At 45.5% G+C, this 16,979-nt stretch overlaps 1 protein-coding gene across 1 annotated transcript in view; it reads right to left on the reverse strand.

Annotated features, from left to right (window-relative positions):
- abl1 (abl oncogene 1, non-receptor tyrosine kinase) overlaps nucleotides 1-16,267 on the reverse strand; it is a 39,337-nt gene extending 23,070 nt beyond the window's left edge. Inside the window, exons 1-2 of the mRNA XM_026173791.2 lie at nucleotides 15,724-16,267; nucleotides 14,622-14,976 (exon numbers count right to left, since the gene is read on the reverse strand). Of these exons, the coding sequence (XP_026029576.1) occupies nucleotides 14,622-14,748 (127 nt within the window). The 5' untranslated portion in view covers nucleotides 14,749-14,976; nucleotides 15,724-16,267. The remainder of the gene's footprint in view (nucleotides 1-14,621; nucleotides 14,977-15,723) is intronic.
- Nucleotides 16,268-16,979: the final 712 nt, after the last annotated feature.

A 16,979-nucleotide genomic window follows, 5' to 3' on the forward strand; every position in this document is an offset into this window, starting at 1 on the left:
TCTCTCTCTTTCTCTCTCTTTTGTTTTTTTCTATTTTGTTTGTTTGTTTTGTTTTTTTAACTGCGAATAATAGACAATATCACTCAACGGAGCCTGGAGCAACAGATCACATATAAACATATGTTATTCCCCAGGAAACAGAGTGGAGGATGAAGAGGCCTTGGCCGGAACCCATTGACGATATCATCATACTGGTCAGATAACAGTTACACAATAGGCCTTTCTGAAGGAAAACATTTGGACATGTCACGGTAAAGAAAGACTACGGGTAAAAACAACAGCATTAATGACAGCTGAATTATTTATTTAGGTGCTTTGTTCCGCTGTTGTGCATACTGATTAATCGCAGCTTAGCGTGACAATATCATTAAGAGTTGAATCTGTGCTCTTTTCTACAGGCATGTTAAAATGGGGAAAAGCCCATTTACAGCAGGTTTTAATAACTGCTCAATACTGTCTACTGTCTAAATCCCTCGACAATGTAAGCCTGCTCATTAAAGAAGGTTTAAAACCAAAATAGTGTCTCTTCAGTGCAACAGACGAAAACTAGTAAGGCATAGACTACCTTGATTTATACAGACAGCCGTTTTGGCTACTGTGGCTGCAAGCAGACTCTTTTCCAGGTGGTCAAGACCTAATGAGAGAGGAAATGCTTACTAATCAGCAATGTGTCATCTAGACAGGGGCAAATTTATTTTACTCACATTTCCCAACACAGTATGACAACATGACAGCATCACCAAAGACTAACCAACCACTGTCGAGATTAGGAACTAAACATTAGATAAAAGAAAAGTCCCCTTGGTTGGGAGTTGCAGAAGACCTTTGTGTCCATTAGTGTAGAGACAGGGTCTGCCACGGTAAGGGAAAAGCCACCAGTGGCCTAACAGCTGGCCTGAATGAGTATTACTATGAGGCGCCTGCTCTGTGGGTATGTATGTGGGTGCGTATGTACACACAGACGTACACACGGACACACACAGACCCCCCTCCTTCCATCTTCAGGACCCACGGGGATCATGGGAGGAGATTTGGTGTCTAGACTGTATAGATTCCTCAAGTTCCAGCCAAAAAAGAGTCAGTTACTGACTACAAGAGAAACGGATTCCCTCACTGGATACATGCTAAATGCAGCTGCTGCAGGAAAATACACAGATATCAAATGATGTCACTGTCTGCTCTCTAGGACAACTTTATAAAGGCAATGTTAACTTGCTTAAATCACTCCAAAGCTCAAAGAATCCTCATTTGCACAGTTACGATTTTTTTCTCTAATTAATAAAATCTGAAGTAGATCCAGCAAAAACTAAATGTTTTACAAATACCCAAGTTTGCCATCTGGAGCATGGCATCTCCAGTAGTTATGACCATCTATCACCACTATAAATGACCATGTTTTTGAAATCAGGTATACTTCCTGCACGTGACCAGTTTTACTGCTGCTTCATTTAGCGCTACAACTTTAGGCTCTCTATAGCATAACATTTTGCAAGGGACAAAAGTTTATCTTGTTACATGAACTATAAATACTAATTGAACTTTTTAGAGCTCTAATAGTAAAAATCAATTGCTTTTCAGTCCATCGGGTAGTGTTGTTGAGGGGTTTTTTATTTTTATTTTTTAAGGGTCAAAGAGGTGATGGTCAGCGTGCAGGAAGAAAGAGAGTGGCATCAGAGAAAAAAATAAATAAAGAGAACACTGTTTGCTGCTGGGATATGCAAGAGTGTCACACGAAAGTAAAACACTCCAGGAATACTACGACATGAGGGCTCATCTAACACGCCACCATCCTCACATAACATTATCCAAGGACTACAAAGCTAACCTTACATCAGCTCACTCTTAAGTTGACAAAGCCAAAAGGACAAAAATCAATCAATCACCTACTTTAAGTGCAAAGACCCGTGTCCATGCAACATTGTGGAAAACGACAGCTTTTGTTTACATGCTCAAAACAGCCAGATATTCCCACATGCAGCTTCAACAGACGCAGCTGCACCGAGACAGAAGCGAAGCGTGAAGTTGACGAAAGGTAGGCTACAGCAGAAAGGGTTGCATTAACTTGCGACGCGTGATCGTCATGGCCTGCATATTCCTGTGTCTGTAACAGCTGACTATCTCACTGAGGACTGGCAGCTGCTGGCTCACATTCAAAATACCTGTAAAAGCACAGCAGCCCACATGTTTGCATTCAGTTAAGTTGGACTGTAATACAAACAGTTCAGTTTGTCAGGTGCATGTAGCATTTATGACAGTGTTGAGCCATTTTCCAGCAATCAAAATGACTGAAATGAGGGGAACATAGGGCAATATAGACAGATTAGAATTTAAAGTTTAAAGGTCATAAATTGTAATATATCATGATATACCTTACTGCACTACCAAGCATTTTACAGAATGTTTAAAAACGCAAAGATATCATAGTGGGATTTAAGTATCATGATAATTATATCACGGGGTCTCCGGTGATTCCCACCATCAAGATTTACCAGTCCCTCATAAACATGCAAGTCAGTTGGCTTATTAATTTAACCACTGATATACGTGACAACTTTTCTATGTTAACCAGAATATTGTGTTGCTCTAATATCCAAAAACCCAAAATAGAAATTAGCAAATAGAAACAGGAATCATCTCCCTCTCTGTGCCCTGAACATACTTTCAAGCCCTGCCAGGCTTTCTTCAGGGCATCAAATAATGAAAAAGTGCAGGGTGAAGAAAAGTCCTGTTGTGCTCATGCTGACAAATATCCAAGCAAGTATCTACATGCAAGAGGTTTTCTGCAACCCACCTCACATGGCTGATGACCGCAGGTTAGCAATGGTCGCTTTTTGTTGCCTACAAACTAAAATTATCTGCAATTACAATCAATCTGTGTTTTCTGTTTCCAAAGAAGCATTGTACAACCACAAACCTGCAATATTTAAATGTATCATTTTACACTAAAATCTTTACATTTGCTTTGAAACTGCACTTTTGTATTTGTGATTAAGTGCATTCTCTTGTATGTTTTCGTACAGTGGTGGTTACAAACACTCCCATCCTTACATTATGGTTGTTTGTTTTACATAATTTCACAATAAACGCACCAAATTATTGCTAATAGGAACTGCTTGCACTTGGGCCACAATATCCACGTAATAACATTGTGATGGCATTGGTTTACAGTTTGTCCTGTGGTTTGCAGGTGTTGCTTTAACTGCTGATGTGAAAAAACCCCACAGAAACCTAAATCCTAGGTTATTAAGCACACTTTTTATATGAAATGGTATCTGGGTCACCACTTCACTGTACTAAAACACAACCCCATAAATAAATGTGACCACCAGGGGGCGAATTTCCCTTTTTATACCACCAACATTTGGGTACTTCAAATATTAAAGCACAGTCAGATAATATTGTTGCAAGCCTTAAAAAAAGATAGAAAGTCTTTTCTTTTCTCCAAAACGTTCACAGCTGTCCTGTTTCCAGCGTCAGCCCATTTCAGGGAATGAAAACAAAGGAAAAGAATTATTTTAAGTCTTTCTATGCAGCCATTTAATTTCTTACAGCTTGCAAGTGGTGCACTTTAAAGCGGTTGCTGGAACATCTAAAGAGAAGATATCTAACTAAAGAAAATTTTATGCTGACACCAACCACGGACACATAGAGCTGGGCGATATGAGATTTTTTCATATCACGATATGTTTTTTTCATTTCAGGCGATAACGATATCTATCACGATATAAGCCAAATAACTATATTTGTAAGATTTAAATGTGCCGTTGCTCACAAGTAAAATGTGAAATAATCAGCAGCTTGTTTTTATTTAAATATTTATTTCCCATAATAAGTTCAACAGGGTAGATGTACTTAAGGAACATGAGACTTTTTCAGATAAATAAAGGCAAATATTGCAAACTACACAAAAGGCAGCCGCTAAAGCGTTTAAGTTTCAAAACAGAACAAACAAAAACAGACTAAATTGTCAATTCCACTTAGAAACAAAATATTAATTCTAAAAATAAATCTTAGTTTGTTTTACAGAAGAACAGACAAAACTAACTTTTGTCAATATCAAATAAACTGAGAACTAAAAGGAAATTCTCAATCTCTCCTTGTTGTATAGCTTAGCTTTTCAAACAGTTTTAACAGTTACTTTAGTCTGACAAAAGCCGAATGACGAATTAGCGCTTCCAGTCAGAGACTGAGGCTACGTCCACACGTACACGGGTGTTTTTGAAAACGGAGATTTTCCGTTTTCGTTTTAAAAAATAATCCCGTCCACACATAAAGGCAGAAATGAAGGAAAACGCTGCTATGAACATGCCAAAGCAGCAGGTGGCGCTAGATTCCTAACCGTGCAGAAATGTTGGCCAATCAGAAGTCTAGAAGCCTCGGTGGGAAAAAGTAAACAAAGCTGGGGCATAGAAGCAGAACCGAGTCGTATGTGTGGACGGACAGTAACTGTGTGTATATGTAAGCATTTAAACACTGCAGAGAGTAGAATTAACAGTAACAGTATTGTAGAAATTCATTTCACCGAAACAATAACGTGGCGCACAGTGTGACGCATGCACCAGTTTATTGTATTTCCAGACTTGCTTTCGGCACAATTTACAGTGCACGCTACTCTGTTTTTTGTCAGACTTGAAATAGCCGAAATACCTTCACACTACGGAACTTCTATGACTCTTCCGTTCGACAATCTCTCCGGCATTGGAACCGTCATCTGTTTTCTCTTCGGTCACGCTCGGTTGATTTTTCTAGTCGGCACACTCATTTCCTCCATTACGCGCTGGGTCCATTACCCAGGGCAGCTGTGGCTACAACCGTAGCTTGCCTCCACCAGTGTATGAATGTGAGTGTGAATGAATAGTGGCATTGTAAAGCGCTTTGGGTGCCTTGAAAAGCGCTATATAAATCCAATCCATTATTATTATTATTATTATTATTATTATTATTATTATTACCCACTGCCTGCTTCCCAAACAAACACACGTGCGGCTTGGCACTTGTGCTGTATGTAACAAGTCACGCGACGTGACGCTGCGGCTGTGATTGGTTCGGCTCTGCGCTACTTAGTTTGGATTGGCTGACCTTTTTTTATTTTTATTTTTTATTTTAAGAGGACAAGAGCGGCGAGGTCTATCGCGATAGCTTAATTTCTCTATCGAGTAAAGTTATATCGCGATACATATCGTTATCGTTCTATCGCCCAGCTCTACGGACACATTGACTGAAAATCTGGTGAATTCTTCCAGATTCATTTTAGTTTCACTTTCCAGGGTTTGTCTGCTCAATTCTAGTTTGCTGTGATTTTTACTTTTTAATAGTTTTACTTCCTTTTATGTGTTTCATTTGTCAGAGGATAATTTAAGTCCACAATGGGTTTTACAATACAAATACATGACTCGCAGTCACATACACATCCCAGTTTCCATAAACAGATATTTTTTCTCTGGCTAGTTGTGCTGAAGTATAAAACAAAACAAAAAAATCATCCATCATTTTTATAAGCACTTATTCAGAATTTCGGGCCCACTGGAGCCTATCGGTGCTGTCACAGGCACTAACTTTTTAAAAATCTCTTTGTGTATAACCTCTGAATCTCTGTAGTGGCTTTAACTCTGTGACATCAGCTGCGGCACCCACACAAGGTTACAAAAGTCAAGAGGTGCACCACTGGCCAAAATGAAACCAAAGCGTGGCTTGACCCAGCAAATGCATGTCACTTTTGGAGTGTTGCACCCTTCGCAAGGCCAAGAACGGTGGGTGTAATAGCACCATAACACTACATTAAAAGACAGAAATCAATGTTCTTCACCCTCATCATTTTTAGTAAGGAAATCATCAGTTTAGAACAAGTGATGTTAACCAAGAATAAATGACACATGAAGGGTGTTGTAAAGTTGTCTCTGCGCTACAAAGTAACAACTTATTCAACCAAATGGAAGCACTTTCTGTGTGTAGTTTGTATGTTCTCCCTGTGTTTGCGTAGGTTCTCTCCGGGTACTCCGGCTTCCTCCCACAGTCCAAAGACATGCAGTTAGTGGGGTTAAGTTAATTGGTCATTCTAAATTGCCTATAGGTGTGAATGTGAGTGCAAATGGTTGTTTGTCTCTATGTGTTAGTCCTGCGACAGACTGGCGACCTGTCCAGGATGTACCCTGTGGTAGCTGGGATTTGCCTCCCGCAACCCTGAAAAGGATCACCAGGAGAAAATGGATAGATGGATAGAAACACAACACAAACTGCAGTACAGTGGTCCCTCGCTATAATGCAGTTCACCTTTCGTGGCCTCGCTGTTTCGCTAATTTCTTTGCTTTTTTTTTTCCCATAATGTATTGTGATCTGCGTCCTGATTGACTGACAATGGTCTACAGCCGATCTCATGCCGTATCTCCTGTGCATTACAGAATGCGTTCAGCTTGTCAAATTTACATAAATCTTTGATCGCTAGCAGTGTGACTCTGAAGTCCTGTACTGTATGTCTGTAAGTTTTCTCCCCAACAAACGCAACAATGTCAATGAAACATTTTGCATTTTTTCAGTTAATTCCCCCATATTCTGGTTTTTAAGATTCATTTCAGTTAACTAACTATGTACTTTAATTATTGAACTACACAGTTGTATGATTAACTTAAGCACGCACACACTGCAATTTGAAACACACATGGTGAAAGCTAAAAATGGAATAGTTCTGTACAAGCTAACCATGCCTAAACACAGTACATACCTACACACACAGCATGCAGAAGTGCCAAGAACAGAAACAGGTCTTTGCTTGCCCCTCACTACCTCTGTCTCTTTCCCAAGCAGCTGCATGCAGAGGTCTGAACCTGCCTGCTGAGAAGCAGCATGGTTCTAAAGATCCTAGTTTTAACTAGTTTGCTTCACCGGGAAGAAAAAAACAAAACATAAAATCATGTGTTGATCTTGCCCTCCTCTTGCACTGTGACTCACATCCCCTCTTACGGTCTAACCTGCACATCACAAGAGGAAAGGGATAGAAAGGAAAAGCAAATGCATCCCATGTCAGTAACCCTTTACAAAATTCGATCCATTTACCAGCACACAATTTCATTCTGTTCCCTTTCAGTCGATTCACTCGGTACAACACATAAGTATGGGATATCACGCCCTCGCGTGTCCTGGCTGAAGAAACCTTTATTCACGCCTTTACGGCAGATGACGTGTGATGACACGCGCCAGGCCCCGCCCGCACATATAGCCGCTGCCATCACCGTCATCCCTCAGTTCTTACGCTCTTCACCTCGCTGAGAACACCTCTGCTGAGTTGGGCTAGCTAGCTACTGCTAGTTAGCTCCGTTGTCTGCCAACTTGAACCTAGCTTAACTGCCCCTGTTGGTGTTAGCCTCCACCGCCCAGCTGGTGCGTAGGCTGCCCGCGGAGCGCTATTTTCAAGTTTTTCTTGTGCAGCGTTTCGCTTTGCGTTTTGGGAATGGACTCCAAACCGAAGCGAGCAAAGCAGAAATCTTCTGTTCGCCCCTGTCCTCAGGGATGTGGTTTCTCTTTGCACGACAGCGACCAGCACGATGCCTGCCCTGTCTGCCTGGGGATCGTCCACGCTAGGAGAGCGTTGACGGAGCCCGAAGCTTGTGCGTTTTGTCGCCAGCTCCGACGCTCGACCCTGGAAAGACGGGTGACGTTTGTGGAAAGAGTGCTGGGACGCTCGGCTGTCGCACGGCATGACCCTCTTCTTTCCGAGTCTGGAGCCCCGGCTTCGTCCGAGTCCGAAGACGAAAATTTTCAGGTCGATGTCCCCGCGATTAGCTGGGCTGACCACATGGAATACGTTGACGGGTTAGCCGATGACGGACCGGAACCATGCAGGAGCGCTGACGGGCTTCAGCCTGGGTTGAAGCCCGCCAGCGCTCCCCAGGAAGACGATGACGTGCTGGACATCGGCCTGGACATCCATGGTTTGTCGGAGGATGAGCAGGAGAGCTCATTGTCGACCCAATATGCCGCCGCTGCTGCGCCGGTCGGCCACGATGACACCTCTCTTTTCTCCCTGTTTCGCCGTGCCGCTGAGAAGCTGCAGGTGGACTGGCCCTCTCCTCCACCAGCTCGGAAGCCGTCGCGGTTTGCGGGTTTTTTCCTTCCACCGGAGCCCGCAACGGCCAAAAACTGCCTCCCCATGTTCCCAGACTTTCTCTGCGAGCTAACAGCGTCATGGGACAAACCTCTGTCTACCCGCGTCACTGTGCCCGGCTATGGACAGTACATGGAATTGGACGGCGCCGAGGGAGCTGGTTTAGCTAACCCACCTCCTATGGAGCCGTCTCTGGCTGCTTATCTGGCCCCGTCCCATAACCATGGTGTCGGTGGCCCCGCAACTCTGCCGTCCAAGCACTGCAGATTCTCGGCCTCGCAGCTGGAGAAGATTTATCGGGCTCAGGCCGGCACCGCTCGAGCCATGAGCTCCGTCACCATGCTCCAGACGTACCAAGCAATGTGCCTGGCGGAGCTTGGATCGCTGGTTCCGGAGGACAGCCCGCTGTCACCTCTTCTTAACGAGGTTAGAGTCACCACGGATTACATCCTCCGTGCGTCTCGCTGTGCAGCGCTCTCCCTGGGCAGAGGGATGGCTTCGACAGTGGTGGCGCAGAGGCACCTGTGGCTGACCCTCTCCGACGTCCCTGATAGAGACAGAGCTGTGTATCTGGACGCACCAGCGTCTGCGGCTGGGTTATTCGGACATTCACTTGAAGCCATTCAGGCTAGATTCGATCTGAGGAAGAAGCAGACGGAAGCTCTGCGCGACATCATCCCCAGACGCCAGCCCAAGCCCACTGCTAGCTCTCACAGGCCCGCCGCTCCTCTGACAGCTGGCAAGAGACCGGCGCCCACTGCTGGAGTGGGAGGGCCGCCGGCGAGAGCACGTACTCCGGCCCGAGCTCCACGCCAGTCGGCCTGGGGCAAAGGCCGGGAGACGCAGGGAGACGCTGCTCTTACCCCTCTGTTGCCGCACAAGAGGTGCCGCTTAAGTTCTGTTCAGGTTGTCAGCCCCAGAAGGCGCTGCACTTCCCTATCGCGGTCTCCCAAGCACATAACCCCTGCGCACGGTTCAGATGTGTTGAATGTTCAAGCGACCACATCGAGTGTTCCCGCTGTTTTTCATTGTTATGCCCCGGAAAAGGTGCACCCAACGAAATGTATAAATGTACATGTTCCCATGTTGCAATCAATAAAGAGTGTTGTTTACTCTCAAACAATCTCAAATGCTCAACCTGCAGGCGAAATGAGCCAGGTCAGGCAGGGGATGCAGTCCCCTGCAGACACACTGGGGGGCGACGGCGCCCCGCCGTCAGTGCTGCAGGCCAGCCGGCTGGCTGCTCACTTCCCTCAGTGGCGCGCTTGCGCCCCCTCTCCGTGGGTGCTGCAAACCGTTGCCATGGGTTACCGGTTGCAGTTCCGGGTCAAGCCGCCTCGTTTCCAAAGAGTCGTGAACACGATTGTCAACCCCGAGGCAGCCTTGGTACTCAGAGAGGAAATACAGGCGCTATTACAGAAGAGAGCAATACGGGTGGTCCCCGCTTCGGAGACGGACAAAGGTTGGTACAGCCGTTATTTTGTCATTCCGAAGAAAGGGGGAGGGCTTCGTCCCATCCTCGACCTGCGAGTCTTGAACACGTACCTGCGAACGTACAGGTTCAGGATGCTAACACTCAGACAGCTCCTGAGTGCAGTCGGCCCGGGAGATTGGTTTGCGACAATCGATCTAACAGATGCTTATTTTCATGTCGCTATACACCCGAAACACAGGCAGTTTCTGAGGTTTGCGTTCGAGGGCGTAGCCTACGAATACCTAGTGCTGCCGTTCGGGCTGTCGCTCGCTCCCCGCACCTTTACGAAATGTGCCGAGGCAGCGCTAGCGCCCCTCAGGAAGAGGGGCATCCGAATCTTGGCCTACCTGGACGACTGGGCTATCGTGGCTTGCTCCAGAGAACAGGCGGAGACGCAGCTGTCGCGGGTTCTGTCACACATTCAGACACTGGGGTTCTCTGTGAACTTCCAGAAGAGCTCGCTAATCCCAGGTCAACAGATCGCTTTTCTCGGTCTGGAAATATGCTCTCTTTCCAGCCGCGCACGGTTGTCAGAGCACAGAGTGGCCGCGTTTCATCGCTGCCTCGCTCAATTTCAGCTGGGACGCAGACTGCGTTTCCAGACGATATTGCGCTTGTTGGGCATGATGGCATCTATGATCGCCGTAGTGCCGCTTGGGCTGTTGAAAATGAGAGCGTTTCAACGCTGGACTCTCTCTCACCGTTTGTGTGCTTCGCGTCACCTCCGGAGGAGGCTGCCGGTAACTGCGTCTTGCATGCTAGCTCTCCGTCCTTGGAGGGAGCCCGGGCTACTGCACCAGGGCTCTCGGATTGGGAGGGTGTTGTTTCGCAAGGTGGTGTCCACAGATGCTTCCCTAAGTGGGTGGGGAGCGCTGTGCGAGGGTGCGTCAGTGAGAGGGATCTGGTCCGCGGCTCAGCGCCAGCTGCACATCAACCACTTAGAGCTGTTGGCAGTGTTCTTAGCTCTAAAGCGTTTCCGTCCAGTCCTGCAGGGCCAGCATGTCTTAGTCAGGACGGACAATTCAACAGTGGTGTCTTATATAAACAGGCAGGGAGGAACACGCTCTCTTCCCCTGTTGCAGCTGTCTCGCTCTCTGCTGTTATGGTGCAGTGTTCATTTTCTGACTCTAAGAGCCACCCATGTCCCGGGCCACCTGAACCTGGGGCCGGACCTTCTCTCCAGGGGGGGTCCTCTGGTGAGAGAATGGAGGTTACACCCTTCAATAGTGGCTCAGATTTGGGATCTATTTGGCGAGGCGCAAATAGATCTTTTTGCTTCCAGGGTGAATGCTCACTGCCCCCTGTACTTCTCCATAATCGACCACGATGCACCCTTGGGCTTGGACGCGCTAGCGCACCAATGGCCAGACGTGCTCCTGTATGCATTTCCCCCAGTGGAAATGATATCTCCAATTCTGGAGAGGGTGCGTCGGCATTCCCTCTCTCTGATCCTGGTGGCCCCTTGGTGGCCCGCGAAGTCGTGGTATGCAGAAATAATCAGCCTGCTTGCAGCAAGTCCTTGGCAGCTTCCTCTCCGCAGGGATCTCCTCTCTCAGGCGGGGGGGGAAGTGTTTCATCCGCGCCCGGATCTGTGGCACCTTCATGCTTACCTGCTGAGAGGTTAAACTTGGTTGCTAAGGGTCTGCCACCTAGTGTGGTAGCGACGATTCAGAGCGCCAGGGCCTCGTCTACTAGAGGCTTGTACGCTTACAAATGGCGAGCCTTCGAGCGATGGTGCCAGGACCGCCACACTCTCCCATTTCAGTGCTCTATTGTGGATGTTTTGACATTCCTGCAGGAGCTGTTGGATAAAGGCCTTTCGTTTTCAACGATCAAGGTTTATTTAGCGGCTATATCTGCTTGTCATATCGGTTTTGACGGGGTGACACCAGGTGCGCATCCCCTCGCCGTGCGTTTTCTGAAAGGGGTTCGCCGGCTGAGGCCCGTGCTTAAGTCCAGTGTCCCGGCTTGGGACTTGTCTTTGGTGCTGGAGGCCCTTTGTGGCCCTCCGTTTGAACCCGTTGAGTCGGTAGATATGAAACTTCTTTCGTATAAGACCGCATTACTTCTCGCTTTGGCCTCGGCGAAGCGAGTGGGGGACCTTCATGCGCTGTCTGTGCATCCTGCCTGCACACAGTTTTCTCCTGATGGCCGCAAGGTCGTATTGCGTCCGAATGCCGCCTATCTTCCCAAGGTCATGCCTGCATCTTATAGTTCAATGGAGTTTGGGTTGCTGAGCTTTTGCTCCCCTCCTTTTGAATCTGAGGAGCAGAGGAGGGTGCATTCTCTTTGTCCGGTGCGTGCGCTATGCACCTACATTGAGCGCACTCGGGATGTGCGTTTGTGTGACCAGTTGTTTGTCTGCTTCGCTAATCCGAATAGAGGTAGAGCTCTGTCCAGACAGAGGCTGTCCCACTGGATTGTGGAAGCTATCTCGCTGGCATACAGCACCGGAGGTTTTGCGTTGCCCCACGGGGTGGGAGCTCATTCCACCAGGGGGATGGCGACCTCATGGGCTCTTTTTAGAGGGGTGCCTGTGGCTGATATTTGTGCAGCGGCTAATTGGGCGTCGCCGCACACTTTTGTGCGGTTTTATCGGTTGGACGTTACAGCCCCTTCGGTGGCTCATGCTGTCCTTTCTGCTGGGTCTACCACTCACTAAGGATGTGGTGGTCCCGTTCCGGTTCGGTGGCTGCTCTGCGGGGCGTGTATATAGGTCCCATACTTATGTGTTGTACCGAGTGAATCGACTGAAAGGGAACGATTAGTTATGTCTATAACTTCTGTTCCCTGAAGGAGAGGAACGAGGTACAACACAGGGTGGCCCCACTGAGCAGTTGGCTCGGTGAAGAGCGGCTATCGAACTGAGGGATGACGGTGATGGCAGCGGCTATATGTGCGGGCGGGGCCTGGCGCGTGTCATCACACGTCATCTGCCGTAAAGGCGTGAATAAAGGTTTCTTCAGCCAGGACACGCGAGGGCGTGATATCCCATACTTATGTGTTGTACCTCGTTCCTCTCCTTCAGGGAACAGAAGTTATAGACATAACTAATCGTTTGCATGACCTTCGATGTCCTGTTCCCCACTGTGTTAAGCAAGCTTTAGAGTCAGTGGAAAGCAATCCTGCCAAGGCAATCACAACGCTAAAGACACATTCGGTTAACCTATCAGTTAGCTAGATGCATGATTCACATCCACTAATTAAAAATCATATTAAAAATTAAATTTAAAAAAGATGCATCTCTGATAATAATGAGTATCTTTTTTCTGCAGCCCTTCCATTACTTTGAAAAATTGTCTTCTACATTGATAATATCTGTTTACCTCTCTTTCCACTGATGCCTCACATAGGGGTGCACCCAGGAATCAGCCAGTATCAATACTGCAAAAGTTCACCACTAAAATGACATTTACAGATGCCAGTGATTAATAACTTTGCACTGGTGTATAAATGTTAAAAGAACGTGTGCAGAGCTGAAAGGTTTCAAAAACATTTATACCTCTGTAGATTTTGTAAACACAGGAAACATAACACAAAAAAACCCATCAGAATCGACACTCAGCCATATTCTAAACACTGATATTACCCATGAATTTCACAATCGGTGCATGTCTGGTCTTTAGACAGAAATGCTTAATGCAGTAATAATCTACTTCCTGTTTGATCTGAACCCCTCACTGCAGAAAATTTAAGACCAATTAAAAAAGTTTACAGGGGCAAATTAAAAATCCTACTATCATACATTTCTTTTTTGATCTAGAACAGAGTGCAAGCCTTCCTGCACCTTTTTATTTTTTAGGTTTAACTATTCTGGGCAACACATTTAGACAAAGACAGTTTTACTAGTCAAACTGGAAAATAATAAGCTAGCAATGACAGAAACATGAGGCAAAGTAATACATGACATGACAGTGTTTCATAAGCAATGTTTAAAACTATGGAAGTCTGCTCTGATCGAATATGTGGACAAAAAACAAGAGACTCAAACCAGCAGAAAACCAGAAACAAAATCAGACGGCTTTAAATGGACATAAACGATACACTTCCCGCCAACCACAAAGACGACACACACCCAGGTAAGACTTCTCTCTCACACGTGGTGAAGCTCTGCACCAACAGTATGCCAGTCTTACCCAGAGGCAAACATGGCTCCCAAAGGTGTGGAGAAACAATGCAACTATTCTGATATTCCATTAATCATTGAAGTATATTTTTAAACCAAACTACCAAACATTCCTGGACTGATCACTCATGTTAAGATTTGACATGTTGACAATGAGCAGTCACTCAAAGTTTATCTCGTGTGTCTGACAGTGTAAAGTCAGAAAAACCCTCAGCATACTGCACACATTTGCTAAAAATATTTTAAAGACTGTGTTGAAGGTTTAAAGGCATTTCTGTGCCCAAGAAGCTCAAAAAACTTTTATGACATTACATTAGAACATTGCTTCCATCTGTGGAGGTCATTATTATAATAAACACACATTTAATAAACTAAGTTACATCTTGTAAAGGGTCAAGTGTAAACTCATCTCCTCAATCTATTAGTAAACAGTTAATTTGGTAATGTTTACTAATAGATTTCCATCAAATACAAGCTACATGTCATCGTTTTTCTTAAAAATGAGCTTTAAAAATATACTGTTTTTTATGCACAAAGTGTGTAAAATTTAAAAAGAACATAAATATAGCAGCTGGACAGCAATTTATTTTATCTTCATTGATTAATTAGTCAGATCATAATCGATGTTTAGCTTTGGCTAATATGTACAGTGGTTGCTCCAGTAAGTGCATTTTCACTGTGGGATTTATTCTGCTGAAAAAATGTTTGTCACAGGGAGAGTCAAAAATAACAATGAATTTTTTTGTGCTTGATTTCAGGCCAATGCCCACACAAGATATTCAAAAAAACAAACAAAAAAAAGCTTCAAAATGCACACATGCACACTTCAACAATCAAGAATTTCACCTACTGAGCAAATTTATTATACTTTAGGAAATCCATTTGCTGTCAACGTAATAAGTGACAAAAACATTTGATCTTACCGTGCACAGCAAAAACATTACAGGGCTGGTTCCCATGGCGTGATGATTCCTTCTTCGAGCCCTTGATGAAGGCCGGCAAACTGGGTCTCCTCTGGTCCCCTACAAGCTTCCCCGGCTGCTGCCCCATAAGGGCAGGGTGCCAGGCCGCAGCCGGGACTCTCCAAGCTGGACTCAGTTGCCCACCAGGAAAAGAGGAGATTGGGAAAAGAAAAGAATCCGTTCCCCTGGCTCGGGCACTCCCCTCCCAGAATTTAGGTGATGGAGGTCACCAGCACAAATCAGTGATGCTCCAGTATGTCTCTGTTTATCATGCATTAATGGAGTGTGAGTGCTTTACAGGACATTTCACAGCGATCTAGAGACAAATAAAACAAGATTCAGTGATGATTTCATTTAACACAAAGATATATGACCCTAAAGTCAAAATAAAACAAGAACTAATTTGACTGGTAGTTTATGTGCCAAATAACAAACCACAAGCTAATCTTAACTGCTCATTTAGTTTTATTGTGTTCCACTTTAATTGTGATGTCAGGTGTTTCCTTTTCTATACAAATTAGTTTTCCCTTGTTCCCTATAACCTAAACGTCAGCTAAATTTTCTAATTTTAATGCCCGTCTATTCAATTCAGTTTTATCTATATAGCGCCAAACACAATATCAGTTGCCTCAAGGCTCTTTAAATAAAAAAGATAGCTATTAAAACCCCTAATCTAGGTTAAGATACACTCATATTTATTCCTGCTATCTACCATTTACATTTTATTCCGCACAGTTGGTGTGGAGCACCCACAATTTAGTTGTACAATGACAATAAAGGGCTATTCTATTTTATTCTATTATAGATATGCAAAAAAACTGCCAAGTGTTAGATTTAAAAACTAGTCACGGAGAGAAAAAGCAAGAAAAGTAGCAAGTATTGATAGCCATAACAATACTGCCCTTATTTTATTGGAATACCAAAGTTAAAAAAAATAATAATGAAAAAAAAGATCATTTAATCATCAGTAACAGGCACTGAAGTAAATGTGCCAGATAAAGCAAACTTTTGCTCTAGTTACGAACGCCGTGGGGAGTAAAAACAAGTGTTTACAGAAACTTACACGGTCACAGAAACATATATATGATTTGTTAGCTGGCGACCTTAAGCTAATGTTGGAGATAGCCATGAAAGCTAACCAACTGCTGGTGGTATGCAGCGCCAGACCCTTAAATGCACACCAAGCAGGCAACAGTTGGCTGTCGCTGGCTCGCTGGTAGGGAAACCGCCGACAAGTGCACTTAAACGTCTCACAAAAACATGATTTGACCGCCACCCTTTCAACACTTTGCAGCTGGTCTTTCCAAAGCCACAGTTGGTTTCAAACTTCCGTGTCCACTTTTTCGTCTTGCGGAGTTTCTTCTCCTGCGGTACCCGGACTAAAAGGCACTTTAATCAAGGCAAATCGAGGCAACTCAGCCGGGCAGAGAGCGACGACTCTTTTTACAAGTCCTTTCCTCTGTTCACAGTCGCCGAGCTCTTCGTTACCGAACCCCTGGCTCTCGTACTTATTCATAGCTTTCACGTGAAAATCGCAGCAGTAAACTTTGGCCGAGTAGTAGTTCTGTAGCTGGGGCCGCCATACTTCCATACGCAAGGTGGTTTACTGGGTGGGTGGGGCGACGTACGACGTCACGTGCGTGCGTGGACTAGCACAGGAGGACTAGAGCAAAGGTTTGTTGTGCTGGGAGAGCAGCAACACTGCAGCCAAGCTGAGGCTGAGAGAGTACGCTCACACAGGGGAGAAAAGCTGAAGGTACACAGGTTAAAGGTTCATCCACCCACACATATAATGGTGGATTTGATCAAAGCCATAAAGAACTCACTGCTCAAGAATATGATCTAGCCCAGGCCTAATTGTCTTCAGGATATATGTATGGATATATGATTTTTGGCATATCAAACTTGGGCAGCACGGTGGCATGGTGGTTAGCACTGTTGCCGCACAGCAAGAAGGTCCTGAGTTCAATTCCACCATCAGGCCGGGGTCTTTCTGTGTGGAGTTTGCATGTTCTCCCCGTGTTTGCGTGGGTTCTCTCCGGGTACTCCGGCTTCCTCCCACCGTCCAAAGACATGCAGCTTGTGGGGATAGGTTAATTGATTAATCCAAATTGTCACTAGGAGTGAATGTGAGTGTGAATGGTTGTCTGTCCCTGTGTGTTGGCCCTGCGACAGACTGGCGACCTGTCCAGGGTGTACCCCGCCTTTCGCCCTATGACAGCTGGGATAGGCTCCAGCGCCCCCCGCGGGGGGGAAGCGAATGGATGGATGGCATATCAAACTATGAAAACACTCGATTCTGTGCTTACAGATAAATTA

The sequence above is a fragment of the Astatotilapia calliptera genome, chromosome 7 (assembly GCF_964374335.1).
Source record: "Astatotilapia calliptera chromosome 7, fAstCal68.1, whole genome shotgun sequence".
In the NCBI taxonomy this organism is placed as follows: domain Eukaryota; kingdom Metazoa; phylum Chordata; class Actinopteri; order Cichliformes; family Cichlidae; genus Astatotilapia; species Astatotilapia calliptera.